Source organism: Sitophilus oryzae, unplaced genomic scaffold, assembly GCF_002938485.1.
Source record: "Sitophilus oryzae breed Bouriz unplaced genomic scaffold, Soryzae_2.0 scaffold_302_pilon_pilon, whole genome shotgun sequence".
NCBI lineage: Eukaryota > Metazoa > Arthropoda > Insecta > Coleoptera > Curculionidae > Sitophilus > Sitophilus oryzae.
The window spans coordinates 2495371-2508165 of record NW_022146866.1 but is presented as its reverse complement, the minus strand read 5'-3'; the positions used below and the strand labels follow the sequence as shown (position 1 = coordinate 2508165).

The 12795-nt window shown below is 33.4% G+C and overlaps 1 protein-coding gene across 1 annotated transcript; it reads left to right on the top strand.

Moving 5' to 3' along the window:
• Nucleotides 1–10056: 10056 nt before the first annotated feature.
• On the top strand, nt 10057–12784 carry LOC115884583. Its single transcript, XM_030903206.1, has 2 exons — nt 10057–10441; nt 11805–12784. Exons 1-2 carry the CDS (start codon nt 10057–10059, stop codon nt 12782–12784), a joined length of 1365 nt encoding a protein of 454 aa, XP_030759066.1.
• Nucleotides 12785–12795: the final 11 nt, after the last annotated feature.

Below are 12795 nucleotides of genomic sequence, written 5' to 3'. Positions count from 1 at the left end.
TTTCTACGAAGAAAGTAAAAAAATACCGGGGTGCCATTTAAAAAAACTACAAAAAAGTTGTAGTCATTTGCGGTGAAACCGGAAGTGACAGAAAACAATTATTGAATACGTCAATCAATCCTAATTTATGTCATATACTAACATACCAAATCTCGTTTTTTTAACTAAAAAAAAATAAAAAAGTTATAGGGGTGAGCCACTTTTGAGACGCACCCGGTATATATAAGTATTAAAATATGTAGGTGTAATAAGGGGCCCGGTAAAATTTTTGCACACAGGCCCGTGAGTCTGTTGTTACGCCACTGGGCTAGTGAAATGGACTCTTAACCATTTTATTTGACAACGATAAAGAATATTACTTTCCATGTAACATAAAAATGTGTTATCAGTTTACGAAGCAATGAAAATCTGAGTCCTAAACTCAGTTGTATTTTACAAAAATTAACTATTTTTATATTCTTAATTCCCAAACTATTTGCCAGATTTTACGATATTGCATGCAAAAGTTTTCCATTTAGCGTTGATAATCCCGAGAAAACCCAATTATCATATCAATACATCTACAATTCGTACTGAATATTAAAATGTAGTTAAAGGACGATCTCTTAGTTGAGCGTATACATCACCCGAGCAAAAATTATGATGAAAACCGCTGATGACTTCACTTTTGGGTGTGGATGAGTTGTTGTACGCCGTTTCTGATGTGCATCTTTGAACTGGGTCGCCATTTTAGATCGGCAGTGCCGAGGAAAAACAGATTTGCCGTTGTTGTTGTTGTTGAGTAATGTCGGTTTTTTCGTTAATATGGTATAAACAGAAGTGAAATATTGCTTGGCATTGAGATGAGCCTTTAAGTGGCGCAAGATCTCGTTGATTTGTAAATTTTAAGGTTTGCTTTTGATTTGAAATTTATTAATATGCAGTGAAAAGTGAGTCACTATACACAGGGGAGCCTCTGAAGATTTCAATCGCGAACGTATAGTTGTTTTAAAGTTATTAGTGACTAGTGATGTTTTATGAAAAAATTTGAATGGGTTTTCCAAATTATTTTGCGGTGTATAGTGATGTAAAGGGTAATATTACCGGTAATTTTGGTAATATTACGTAATATTACCGCAAGATCGGTAACATTGGAAATATTGCTTTTTTTCCACTCTACTCTTTTCCTTTCTTGTTGACGAGAACTAGACGGGGCTGCATTGTTTCTTTTCTAAAAAGTTTTTTGAACACTAAACACTCCTTAAAAAGCTTAGCAGTTGATGATAGCCCAGATATTTCTAATTTTCACCATTTCATCACAGTAACACAGTAAACCTTCTGCTCCAAAACAAAATTTAGCTACAAATACAAGCAACTTATGATTTGTTTACTTCTTTACTTCTAAATGGATAATGATTTTTGAAGCTAACGGGCCAACAATCAAAGGTTTTTATATGCTTTTTTCAAATAAGGGCTATATTATGTGACAAAGTATCAGATTCATCCGTTGCTAGGTCGGAAAAGAAGAAAACGTGTGCAATTCTAGAAAAACGGTCAAGTAAATGTTTAAGACCTGCTCATCTTTTTGCCTACCTAGTATCGCCAAATCTACGCGACGAAAATTTAACCGAAGCTGAAAATTTAATTGCAACAGAGTTCATTTATGAAACTGCGATGCATCAACCAAAGTATTTTTCACAAGTAGATCTCATTCTGGAAGCACTGACTGGCAAAAATCCAAATTTGCTAATGAGCCAGCCTTGTTCCGCTTGAAAATATTGAGATATTAAAAATACGATTTGTCCAAGTCTCCTTGATTAAAAATTAGTGTTTTTAACACAGACACCAGCACTCTAGATTGAAATTTAAAACACATTTTGTTTTTAATCGAAAATATCAAAAGTTGACATATGATATGTCATTCTATTCAGAGTGTCATTTTCTATCCAATAAAGTAGAAATATACCGGGAGTGCCATATAAAAATCAAAAGATGTATGTTAAGTCAGTTAAGTAAGTAAATTTTTAATTCAATAAAACCATAAAAAAGTGTACTCGTAATGAACAATACGAGAGATCTCAAACTTCAATCAACATAAGAAGGACCGTCAAATCTAAATTATGAAACAGTGAAGCTTTATGCAAACCAAAAATTAATAACTGCTTTCCTACAACACTGGCGTACAGACAAAAAGAAATTTCGTGCGATGGAACATACAATATAATTTAACCCTGATTTTTTTCAAAAAAAATTTGGAAAAAAACTAAATAATAATGAAACTCCTACACTCTGTATCTCCGAAACTAAGCATTTTAAGACATACATTTATACGAACTTTTTTACTTATTTTTATCTGCAGAATATGCTGCCAAAGTTTCCGGAATACAGTTCGGACCACCCCGTATAACGCTAAAAATAATTTACGGATCAGTTGTCTTTATGAAAAATCCAAATTTACAAAAAAAACTATCAACGGTTCTCCATAAACGTCTAACCTACGCATCGCCAGTAATCACCGTATACATTTAACAGTAATTTATGGTATAATCCTAGTGTGTTATTTCACATATAAATCACGCTGGGAAATGTTTAGCCCCAATGTTTAGGGCTAATTTTCTCAAGTAACTTATATGATATAACACGCGAGTGCCATACAAAATTTTATCCAACAGCAGAACTGTTTCATGTCCAATCTAAAGAATAATTGATTTAAAAGGATCTACCAGTGCTACTTTCATTGTTGCGAATTAATAAATTATCAGGGTGCGTTGATGGCACTATGCACTATACATGTGCGTTTTGCTTTTTTGTAAATAATAAATAGCACTGACATTAAGACGTCATTTAGATAAATCGCATTTTTTCTTGAATTTCTTGAAAAATGATTCAAGAAGATCTTCCGCAAGAAATTATTAACCAGGCAGAGGCGGCTGCAGCACAAATACTGCCAGAAAAGTCTCGTGGCGTATATGATAGGGAATGGCCATACAAGGTTTTAAAATTTCTGAATCTACAAAAAAAATCATTTTCATTTAATGTTAGTGTTAATTTATAGTATATTATTGAACAATTTATGCTAGCCATTATTCACGCAGGGTGACGTTTAGTTAAGTCACCCGAGTGAATAATGGCTATAAATTGCGAGTTGAATACTATACTTAGTCCACGGCTATTATACCGTATGATCGAAAAAAAACGGCGTCTAGTTGGCTGGGAAATGAACATCAATGACATTTCCCATATAAATTTACATATAAAATGACAGCGATCTTCATTCCATAGCCATCGCTGACGCCGTTTTTTCTCGATCATACGGTAATAATTATGAAGAGTGTTTGAATTTTTATTTTTAATGTTAATCTTACTATTAATAATTATTGTATTCATGTTTTAGGGGAAAATGTCACTACCTACTTAAAATTTGGCAATTTCAAACGTCAAAATTTACTAAAAGATAATGAAAACGTCAATATCATCAGTTGCTATGCATCGAGAGTCGCAGTCATCTCGAACTATTCTATTTTCAAATATTTGGGAAGCTTATTATTAAATGTGTTTTACGACATACCTGTATATTAGTACTTTTTTCTACCACCTTTAATAAAACATTATATACATATTGTTGCGAGCCGGTGTGGACTCGACCTAACCTCACAATATGGCCCGCCCTCGGATGACCTTAACATCGCATAGACACCGCAATGATTCATTCGTTCGAGCAGAATCGAGACCCACTAGAATGGACTAGTACATACGAGAACATTCGAAAACCTTCTCTATGCGCCTAACGATCTATGGACTATTCTAGATTTCTTTTACCTGTCGGTATAAAAGCCGGCGGCAGTGGCCTAGAGAGGGCAGTTATAAATATACCAGTGCAGTTGACGCGCTAAAATTCAAAATAAATTCTTAGTTATAAATCGTTTGTAAATAGTTCTATAAGTCTTTTATCGTTATTGTTTTTGTTAATTAGTGTTAAATAAATAGTGTTTAAATAAATTGTGACTTTCTATCCACACGGAACTGACGAAAAACGTAACAATATGTATTTGCATTTTATTGATGCTGCTTCAAGTTTTTTACAATTAAACATACTTCTACCAACTTTAGTTGAGTGCAGTTGTTGGAGAACGATAAATTGGAGTACCAGCATCTGACTTTTTGTTGTTTTGTGTAACTAAAGTTGGTAATTTGTGTTTTATTTAAAGTTATATATGTATTTGAATATTATTTCAAGTTCTTTGCATGAAAATATCGTACCAACATTCTTTAGTCAATCAGGAGATTGATTTTTGTTCCGTTATTGTGACAACTGGATATACTAATAACACGGATTCAGAAAACGAATTTATGCCTTTAGCAATCCTCCAGTCTACAAAGTTTTTATAGGCAGACATGTAATGATCCTTAGACTTTTGTGGTAGCAATCCAAGACTTGCTAATTTGGCCGCCTCTGCTATCTCTGATGGTGTACAGGACTCATTATCACTCTCATAATTCATTTTTTTATTTTAAACGAGTTCTTGATATGCCACTTAATAATCACTACCTACTTAACTTTTGACAATTTTAAGCGTCAAAATTAATAAAAGGAAAAGATAAGAACAAACGTCAAATCATCCACGCCCCGCATCGGGATGTTGTGAGTGTCACGTTGGTACAGCAACAAATATAACGTAAATGCAAAGTGTGATTTATCATAATTCACTGTCATAGATAAAAGACTTATACTATTAAATAGATAGGCAACTTATAATACATTTCAATTTTATTATACAAGGGCGCCTCTGGTAGTCGGAGGAAGAAATACTAATGGAGTAGAGGGGTGCGGGGAAGGTGGTTGTTTTAGTTAATTTAAAATAAATTTAGAAATACATGTAAGAACACTTTGTGTGCTTTTAATTAGGTCGAACATATTATAAACGATAAATCAACTTAATTAAAAGCATACAAAGTGTTCTTATATGTCGGATATTAATTAAAAAAAATATTAAAAAGACTAGAAATAGTATATATTAAGTTGTTACAGTTATAATTTAATCTTTGGCAGTTTTCAGCAAATAGCAGGCAGTTTTACATAATTTTCCTCCCTTTGAAGTGAATTGGAAAGGGCTATATAATTTTGGTATAGGCAAGATTCCCAGTTTGTTTCCGTTTGAGACCTGAAATAATAAAAACAAATTAAATTAGATGTAGTCATCTGTTGATCATGCTAATATAACGCAACGCGCATCCTTAATTCCTTACATGCACCGTAAAAAAAATTAAATAACTGCTCAGCAAGTAGCATTTATTCGCAGTACTAATTTAAAAAATCTATAACTGTAAATAGATATATTTAATTTACCTACCATTGTATCCTTCGGAAACCAGGTGCACAACAATTAAACTCCAGGATAAAAAATAATTAACAGTCTATACAAAACACAAATTGTTCCACCATTTTAAAAAAATAAATTGTCTAAAACAGAATACTGGCAAAAAATCTGAAGGAATTTAATTTTACAATAATTCGACAAATCAAAACGAAATCAAACCGTAAAATCACAACAAAAGCGTCTCTGATGTCTCGTGACAGTTAAAAATCAAATTTTATTATTGTCAGATATTGACATTTGCATTATTAATATTGACAGTTTTAATATTTTGCGCCTCTGCATCTTGGAGGAAAAACTATTTTTAATGAACTGTCATTTCCATTTAAATTTCCCAGCCATGTTCACTGTTATCAGCTGTTATATTTCACTCTATTGAAAATATGGGCACCATATTCCTTCAGCTAGGAAGTAGAATATTGATTTATTATTAAGTGGTCGTGGACAAAATAAATAATTGAATTAGTAATTTATGAATAAAGCTTAATGATTTCTATAAAATGGTGTGGCTTTGAAGTTATAACACACTAGTGTGTTATAACTTTCAAAACTCACGCGTGTGTTATTATTTATTTTATACAGGGTGGCCCATCGAAAACGTTCCGCAAGGCATAACGACCAGGGTATTCTTTTTTTCAAAAAATCCAAAAACACGTCAATTTTGTTTGCGAGGGGGACAACTTTTGCTCCAAAAATGATTGAAAAATCTTCAGCCCTCTAAGCGGGGGTGTCATCCCCCAACTTTTTTTAAATGGGAAGGAGGGTCAAGTGGCGTTGCAATAAAAAGAGCTTTCTATTCTCTATATTTCCCCGCCTCGTTTTTGAAAATCGGTCGAGTCATTGAGAAAATATGAAGGATTGAAATTTGAAAAGTTTATTTAAACATTTTTCAGAGTAAATGATAAAGATAAATTCCTTCGACCAATTTGAGGTTTTTTCTTATTATTTCTAGATGTTTACGCATTTTTTCACTTGTCACAAGGTTGAACGATCAGGTGCGGTAGTTGCTAGATAGCTGTTCTCTGACTTGAGCGTTGAAGTTCTTCTCAATATCGTTAAACTGACTCACAATAGAATTTCCAAAAATACCAGCCCACACGTCCAATTTCTGAGGGTTTTGTGTGTGCACCTCGTGAAAAACTCTGGGGTTGTCCTCAGTCCAGCACCGACAGTTGTGCCGATTAACTACACTATTCAAAAAGAAAGTACACTTATACGAAAAACACACATTAATAGGAAATTATTATCATTCGCCACTCGTTCACTCATAGTTTCACAAAATTGCAGGCGATGATGAAAATCGTCTTCGTTGAGTTCTTGTACCAACTGAATTTTGTACGGGTGGAACTTGTGTTTTTTTAATATCCTTTGGACACTTGTACGATTCACGCCGGTCTCATTGGTTAAGTTTCTTGTACTCAGCGTACTATCCATGGCAACTTATCCCAATGCGAATACCTCCATAGCTTCATTTACTACAGGATTTTTCCTCTGCCGTTTTTTATTCATAACGGAACCAGTTTCGCGAAATGATGCTACTAACTCTACTAAGTTCGATTATTTCTACTTTTTCTGCAAGTGAGTACACCATAATTGTTAAAAAGTTTAACGATATTAAGAAGAACTTCAACGCATAAGTCACAGAACAGTTATCTAGCAACTACCGCACCTGATCGTTCAACCTTGTGGCAAGTGAAAAAATTCGTAAACATCTAGAAATAATAAGAAAAAACAGCAAATTGGTCGAAGGAATTTATCCTTATCATTTACTGTGATAAATGTTTAAATCAACTTTTTAAATTTCAATCCTTCATATTTTTTCAAAGACTCGATCGATTTTCAAAAACGAAGCCGGAAAGTATAGAGAATAGAAAGCCCTTTTCATTGCGGTACCACTTGACCCCCCTTCCCATTTGAAAAAAATTGGGGGATGACACCCCCGCTTAGAGGGTTGAAGATTTTTCAACCATTATTGGGACAAAAGTTGTCCCCCTCACAAACAAAATTGACGTGTTTTTGAATTTTCTGAAAAAAAAATTACCCTGGCCGTTATGCCTTGCGGAACGTTTTCGATGGGCCACCCTGTATGCAAGTATACATGTGAGTAATGTCTGTATAAGAGGTGGCTGTTGGATAAAAATATTTTTAGGTACGGTTTTATTATCAACTTTATATTTCCATTTAGTCCGCCACTGACCAAAAATTCAGTTAATACCTGCCGAAATTTGCAGAATAATCCTTCAACAATACAGAATAAGGGTCAAAGTATCGCCATTTGTCAATAACGCGATCGATCAAAAACACTTAACAACAAAAACCCGATTGATCTCGCACGGTGACATTAAAAAATCGAGTAACAATGAAGGTAGGCTGCGTAATGAGCGCAAGAAAAAATAATTAAACTATTGTTAAATACCCGTTTAGTCGTGAGATAAGCGAAAGTCGATTTCAGCGAACTTTTAATACTATGTAAAGTTTGAAAGAATAAATGGTTTTATCTCAGTCGTATCGATAATTGATATAGTCAAAAGCGAATGAAATAAGTCCGATAACGATCAAGATAATATACGTTGATATAGCGTATAATATCTATAAGACAGCTTATAAAACGCTGTTGAAACAATTTTATAATTCGATTATTTTCATAAAGGAAAATCTGATTTAAATTGACAGACATGACCCTGTCTATGGATATTGTATGCAATTTTTTTTGATATTTAAAAGCGCAATGCAATCAAATGCATTTATTATAAACTTATCATGCTAACAAAAAAATCACCTAAATCACCTTAACTATGTTTTTTCCTGATCACGCTTTATTAGCCGATCATACCAACAGGTATGGTAGGCTATTAAGATCGGCAAAAAAAAAGTTTTTTTAATTTCACTCAAAATGAGTTATTTGGGTCATAAATGACCTAAATACAAAATATTTTCATGGTTTCTGTCTGTCTGTCTGTCCCTCTGTCCCTCTGTAACACGATAACTCAAAAACCGCTAAACCGATTTTAACCAAATTTGGCACAAAATACTGTGGCACCCGAGAATCTGGCTATTAGTTTTTGGTGGGAGTGGGGGGTTGGTAAGGTGGTATGGGAGGGGGTTAAAAATTTCAAAAAATCGTAACTCCAAAATTACCGTAGCTATAACGCGGTTTTCAATTTAAGATTAGGAATAATATTTGCAACAAAATTTGTAATAACATCAAAATTAGTCAAAGTCGCAGTTTTTGAGATATTCCGTGTTTCCGTAATCCGTTTTTGAGAAAATCCGTGTGGAGACCTCCAAACTCACATCGGACGCGACACCAGGTGACGGAAAGGGAAAATATCCGAGAACCAAAATTGGAAAAATTCCTTTATTTTGAAACTAAAAGAACTGCCTACCAACTTTTTATTAACATATTTTAGTATGGGCGGCTGTACGTGCCTTCCGGCGCCAATTTTTTTTTCTCTGGAGTACGAACTAAAGCAGACCTGTTTTGATTCCTCATTAACTTTTGATTTTTAAATGACACCCTCGGTATTTTTTTACTTTATTCGATAGAAAATTACTATGAATAGAATGACGTACCGTATGTCAACTTTTGACATTCTGGCTTAAAATATGGTATTTTAAATTTCAATCTACAGTGCCATGGTTGTGTTAAAAACATTAATGTTTAATCAAGGAGCCTTGGAAAATAAATTTGTCTAACGTTTTAGATTTGTTTTTCATTAGTTCATTCGCATATTTGGAAAAGGCATTTTTTTACGAATAACCTGATACCACACACTTTGTATTTCGAGTCAAATTGTCGTAACATGTATGGCCATAGCACTCTAAGTTAAAATTTAAAATGGTATTTGTTAAGGAAACTTAATATTTTATATAAAATTATTTTCTTTTATGTAATTTCTTAGATTAAGATTAATTATTTTAATTTCTTTAAATTTTAAATTGCCGCACTTATACCTGCTTCCTGCAACATCAGTGTACGCATGCCCGAACACTAGGAAGTGTGGCACACAGTCTATTACAAACCGTCGTACGACGAAATTGGTCAGCTAACCGATACGCGCCGAAAGTCTGAACTTAAAAGTTAAATCCCTTCAAAGACGATTCATGTTAGTGTATGTGTGAAAATTAGCGCTGAGAAGATCAAGATCGAGAAGAGGGCCCTCTGAAGCTGTCTGAGACGACCATTAAAGGTAGAAGCAGGTTTCTCATTTCTCTGTGCGGTTTCTCCCAGCTATTAACGTAATTTACATTGATAAAATAAGACCAGTCAAACTAAAATTTAAAATTAATACAGTCCACAACTTCATTTCTGCACATTTTTGGTCCTTCGAGCCGGATTTTATTTTATAATTCTTTTTAATATATCAGTTTTCAATTTTGCGATTTAAAATCCATACATTCCACAGATACCAAGCCTTATAGTTTTTTGGTTCATTTTTTGTACGAGCGCGCAGCGATACAAATACGCACCAATTTACTTGGTCGGGTAAATTCTGAGCGACGTAGAATTGTACTATCGTATTGTACTGTCACAATTGTACTTAGTACATTTTTTTTTGATAGTTTCACATTTGTTTATAAACAATATTTTTTACTGATATTAATTCTTGCAGTTTTATCTGAACTCAATTATTATTATTTTAGTTTTAATATTATAATTTCATTTATTCAAAATCAGATATAATATTAAAATATTTTCACTATGTCAGATAAAATTTCTAAGTATGATTTAAAACGAACAACAGCGTTTAACCGTTTAAAAGAAACTTATGACATTGGTGTTGCAATATCTAGTGACAACTCTCAAAAATCGATATTTTTAGCTAGAGTAGAGACTATTGACAAGGTGTATGAAGATTTTATGACTTATCACAATCAAATTATTTCTCTCATATCAGACGAAGATTTTAAAAAATATGATGCTTTACGTATATCAGCTGACAACGCATTCTACGGATCTAAAGCTATAAAATATCAAATTGTAGGTGACAATTCTTTGACAAATAATTCGACCAATGTTTCCACTCCTAAAATTACTGCAAAATTACCGAAAATTACTCTTCCTATATTTGAAGGCGATTTCAAAAGTTGGTCTGGATTTTTTGATCTTTTTAATACTTTAATACATGAAAATTCACAATTGTCAAATGTAGAAAAGTTCCAATATTTACTAACGTCATTGGGTAAAGAACCTCTATCTGTAATTAAAGGACTTCCAGTCACTGAAAATAATTATACAGTTGCTTATACTGCTATTAAAAATCGATATCAAAATAAAAGATTGTTGGCTACTTATCATTATAATGAAATCTGTCAAGCTGGACAGGTCAGAAAAGGAACTTGTACTGAACTTAGAAACCTTTTAAATATTTTTTCCGAAAATATTTCTGCGCTACGCGTTTTGCAATTTCCTGTTACTCATTGGGATTTTCTCTTATTTAATATGTTATTGCAAAAATTAAATGTTTCTATTAGGACTGATTTTGAAGTTCAAAATACTGTCGAAATTCCGACATATTCAGATTTAACACATTTTTTGGAAAATAAATGTAAAGCCTTAGAGTCAGTTCAGTTTACTACTTCATACAATAATGAACATTATAAGGATAAGAGCAAACAATCGTATCAATCCTCTAGTTTTTCATCTAATAAAAAATCTTCAGAAATTAAAACTGGTTATCCAGCCTTTATGACAACAAGTAATAACAATGCCACACCATATCAATCTAATAAGGGGGACAAACTGAAATGTGTACTGTGTTCATCTTCACATGCATTATACAGATGTTTTTCCTTTCTTTCAAAAACACCGCAGGACCGGTTAAACTTTGCTAAACAACACAATTTATGTACAAATTGTTTGTTATCTTCCCATTCTGTACGAAAATGCAATTCTTTTTTAAATGTAAAATTTGTGGATCTCCTCATCACACATTATTGCATCTGGATAAAGCTATAGATAGTTCTTCATCTAATACTCCAGTCAATTCAAATTTCAATCACACTGATGACCGTGCAATCCTAGAGTCAACTCCTGGCCCTTCTGTCAGTGCTATGGCGAGCACGTTATCTACTAAACAATCTACGGTTTTATTATCTACAGCCATTGTCGACATCAAAGATATTCGGGGAAACTTTCAACAAATTCGAATTCTCTTTGACTCCGCTAGCATGGCTAACTTTATTACAGAAAAATGTGTAAATCGTCTTGGATTACCACGTAAACGCTTTTCTATTCCCATTGAAGGACTTAATGGAATGTCAGCGCAAACAAATCAGGGCGTCACACATTGTACGATTAAACCATTAATGATTCTAATCCTCTATTCTCTTTTGATAGTATCATTTTACCGAAAATTTGTTCTGACCAACCTAAGATAAATATAAATCCTTTGTCTTGGACACATATCCAGAATCTTAAATTAGCTGATTATTCATTTCATAAACCAGGTCCTATTGACCTTTTAGTTGGTGCTGAATTGGTACCTCATATTCTACGTTCGGGACGGGTTTTAGGTGAACCGGGTCAACCTGTTGCTTTAGAAACAATTTTCGGATATATTCTTCAAGGTATGGCAGTTTCTGACCATGTACCGTTACATAATTCAACTTTGCTAAGCTGCCATACTTCTATTGAAAGTAACTTAGATATTCAGCTTCAAAAATTTTGGGAAGTTGAGGAAATTCCTAAAATTTCTAGCCTGTCTACTGAGGATGTCCAGTGTGAGGAAATTTATAGATCGCTAACTTATAGAGATCAGTCTGGCAGATTCTGTGTACCTCTTCCGTTTAAAATACCGAATCCATTCTTCCGTAATACATGTTATCAAGCTCGTCGACTATTTACATCACTAGAGTTCCGGCTTGCTAAAAATCCAGAGCTTCGTAAAGCTTACTGTGAGTTTATGCAGGATTATCTCAACAATGGACATATGGTATTGATCCCTCCGGAAGACTATAACTCTCCTACAGCTTACTACATACCTCATCATTCTGTTATAAAAAATGAGATATCTGGACCTAAGCTTAGGGTGGTTTTTAATGCTAGTTTTCGAGACACGAATGGAACATCTCTCAATGATTCTTTATTTATAGGACCTAAGTTACAACAGGATATTGCTTCTATTCTTTTAACTTTTAGATTTCATCTATATGTTTTTATTTGTGACATTAAGCAAATGTATAGACAAATTCTTATTCAACCACAATTTCAAAACTTTCAAAGAATCATATGGCGTTTTTCTTCAGATGAACCAATTCAAGAATACAAACTGCTCACAGTGACATACGGGGTATCGTCTGCTCCATATTTAGCTCTTCGAACACTGCAAGAACTTGCTAATCAGGGAGAGTCTCATTTTCCTTTAGCTGCAAAGGCAATAAAGAAAAATATTTATATAGATGACGCAATTTGTGGTGCAAAGATCTAAATTCTGCTCTA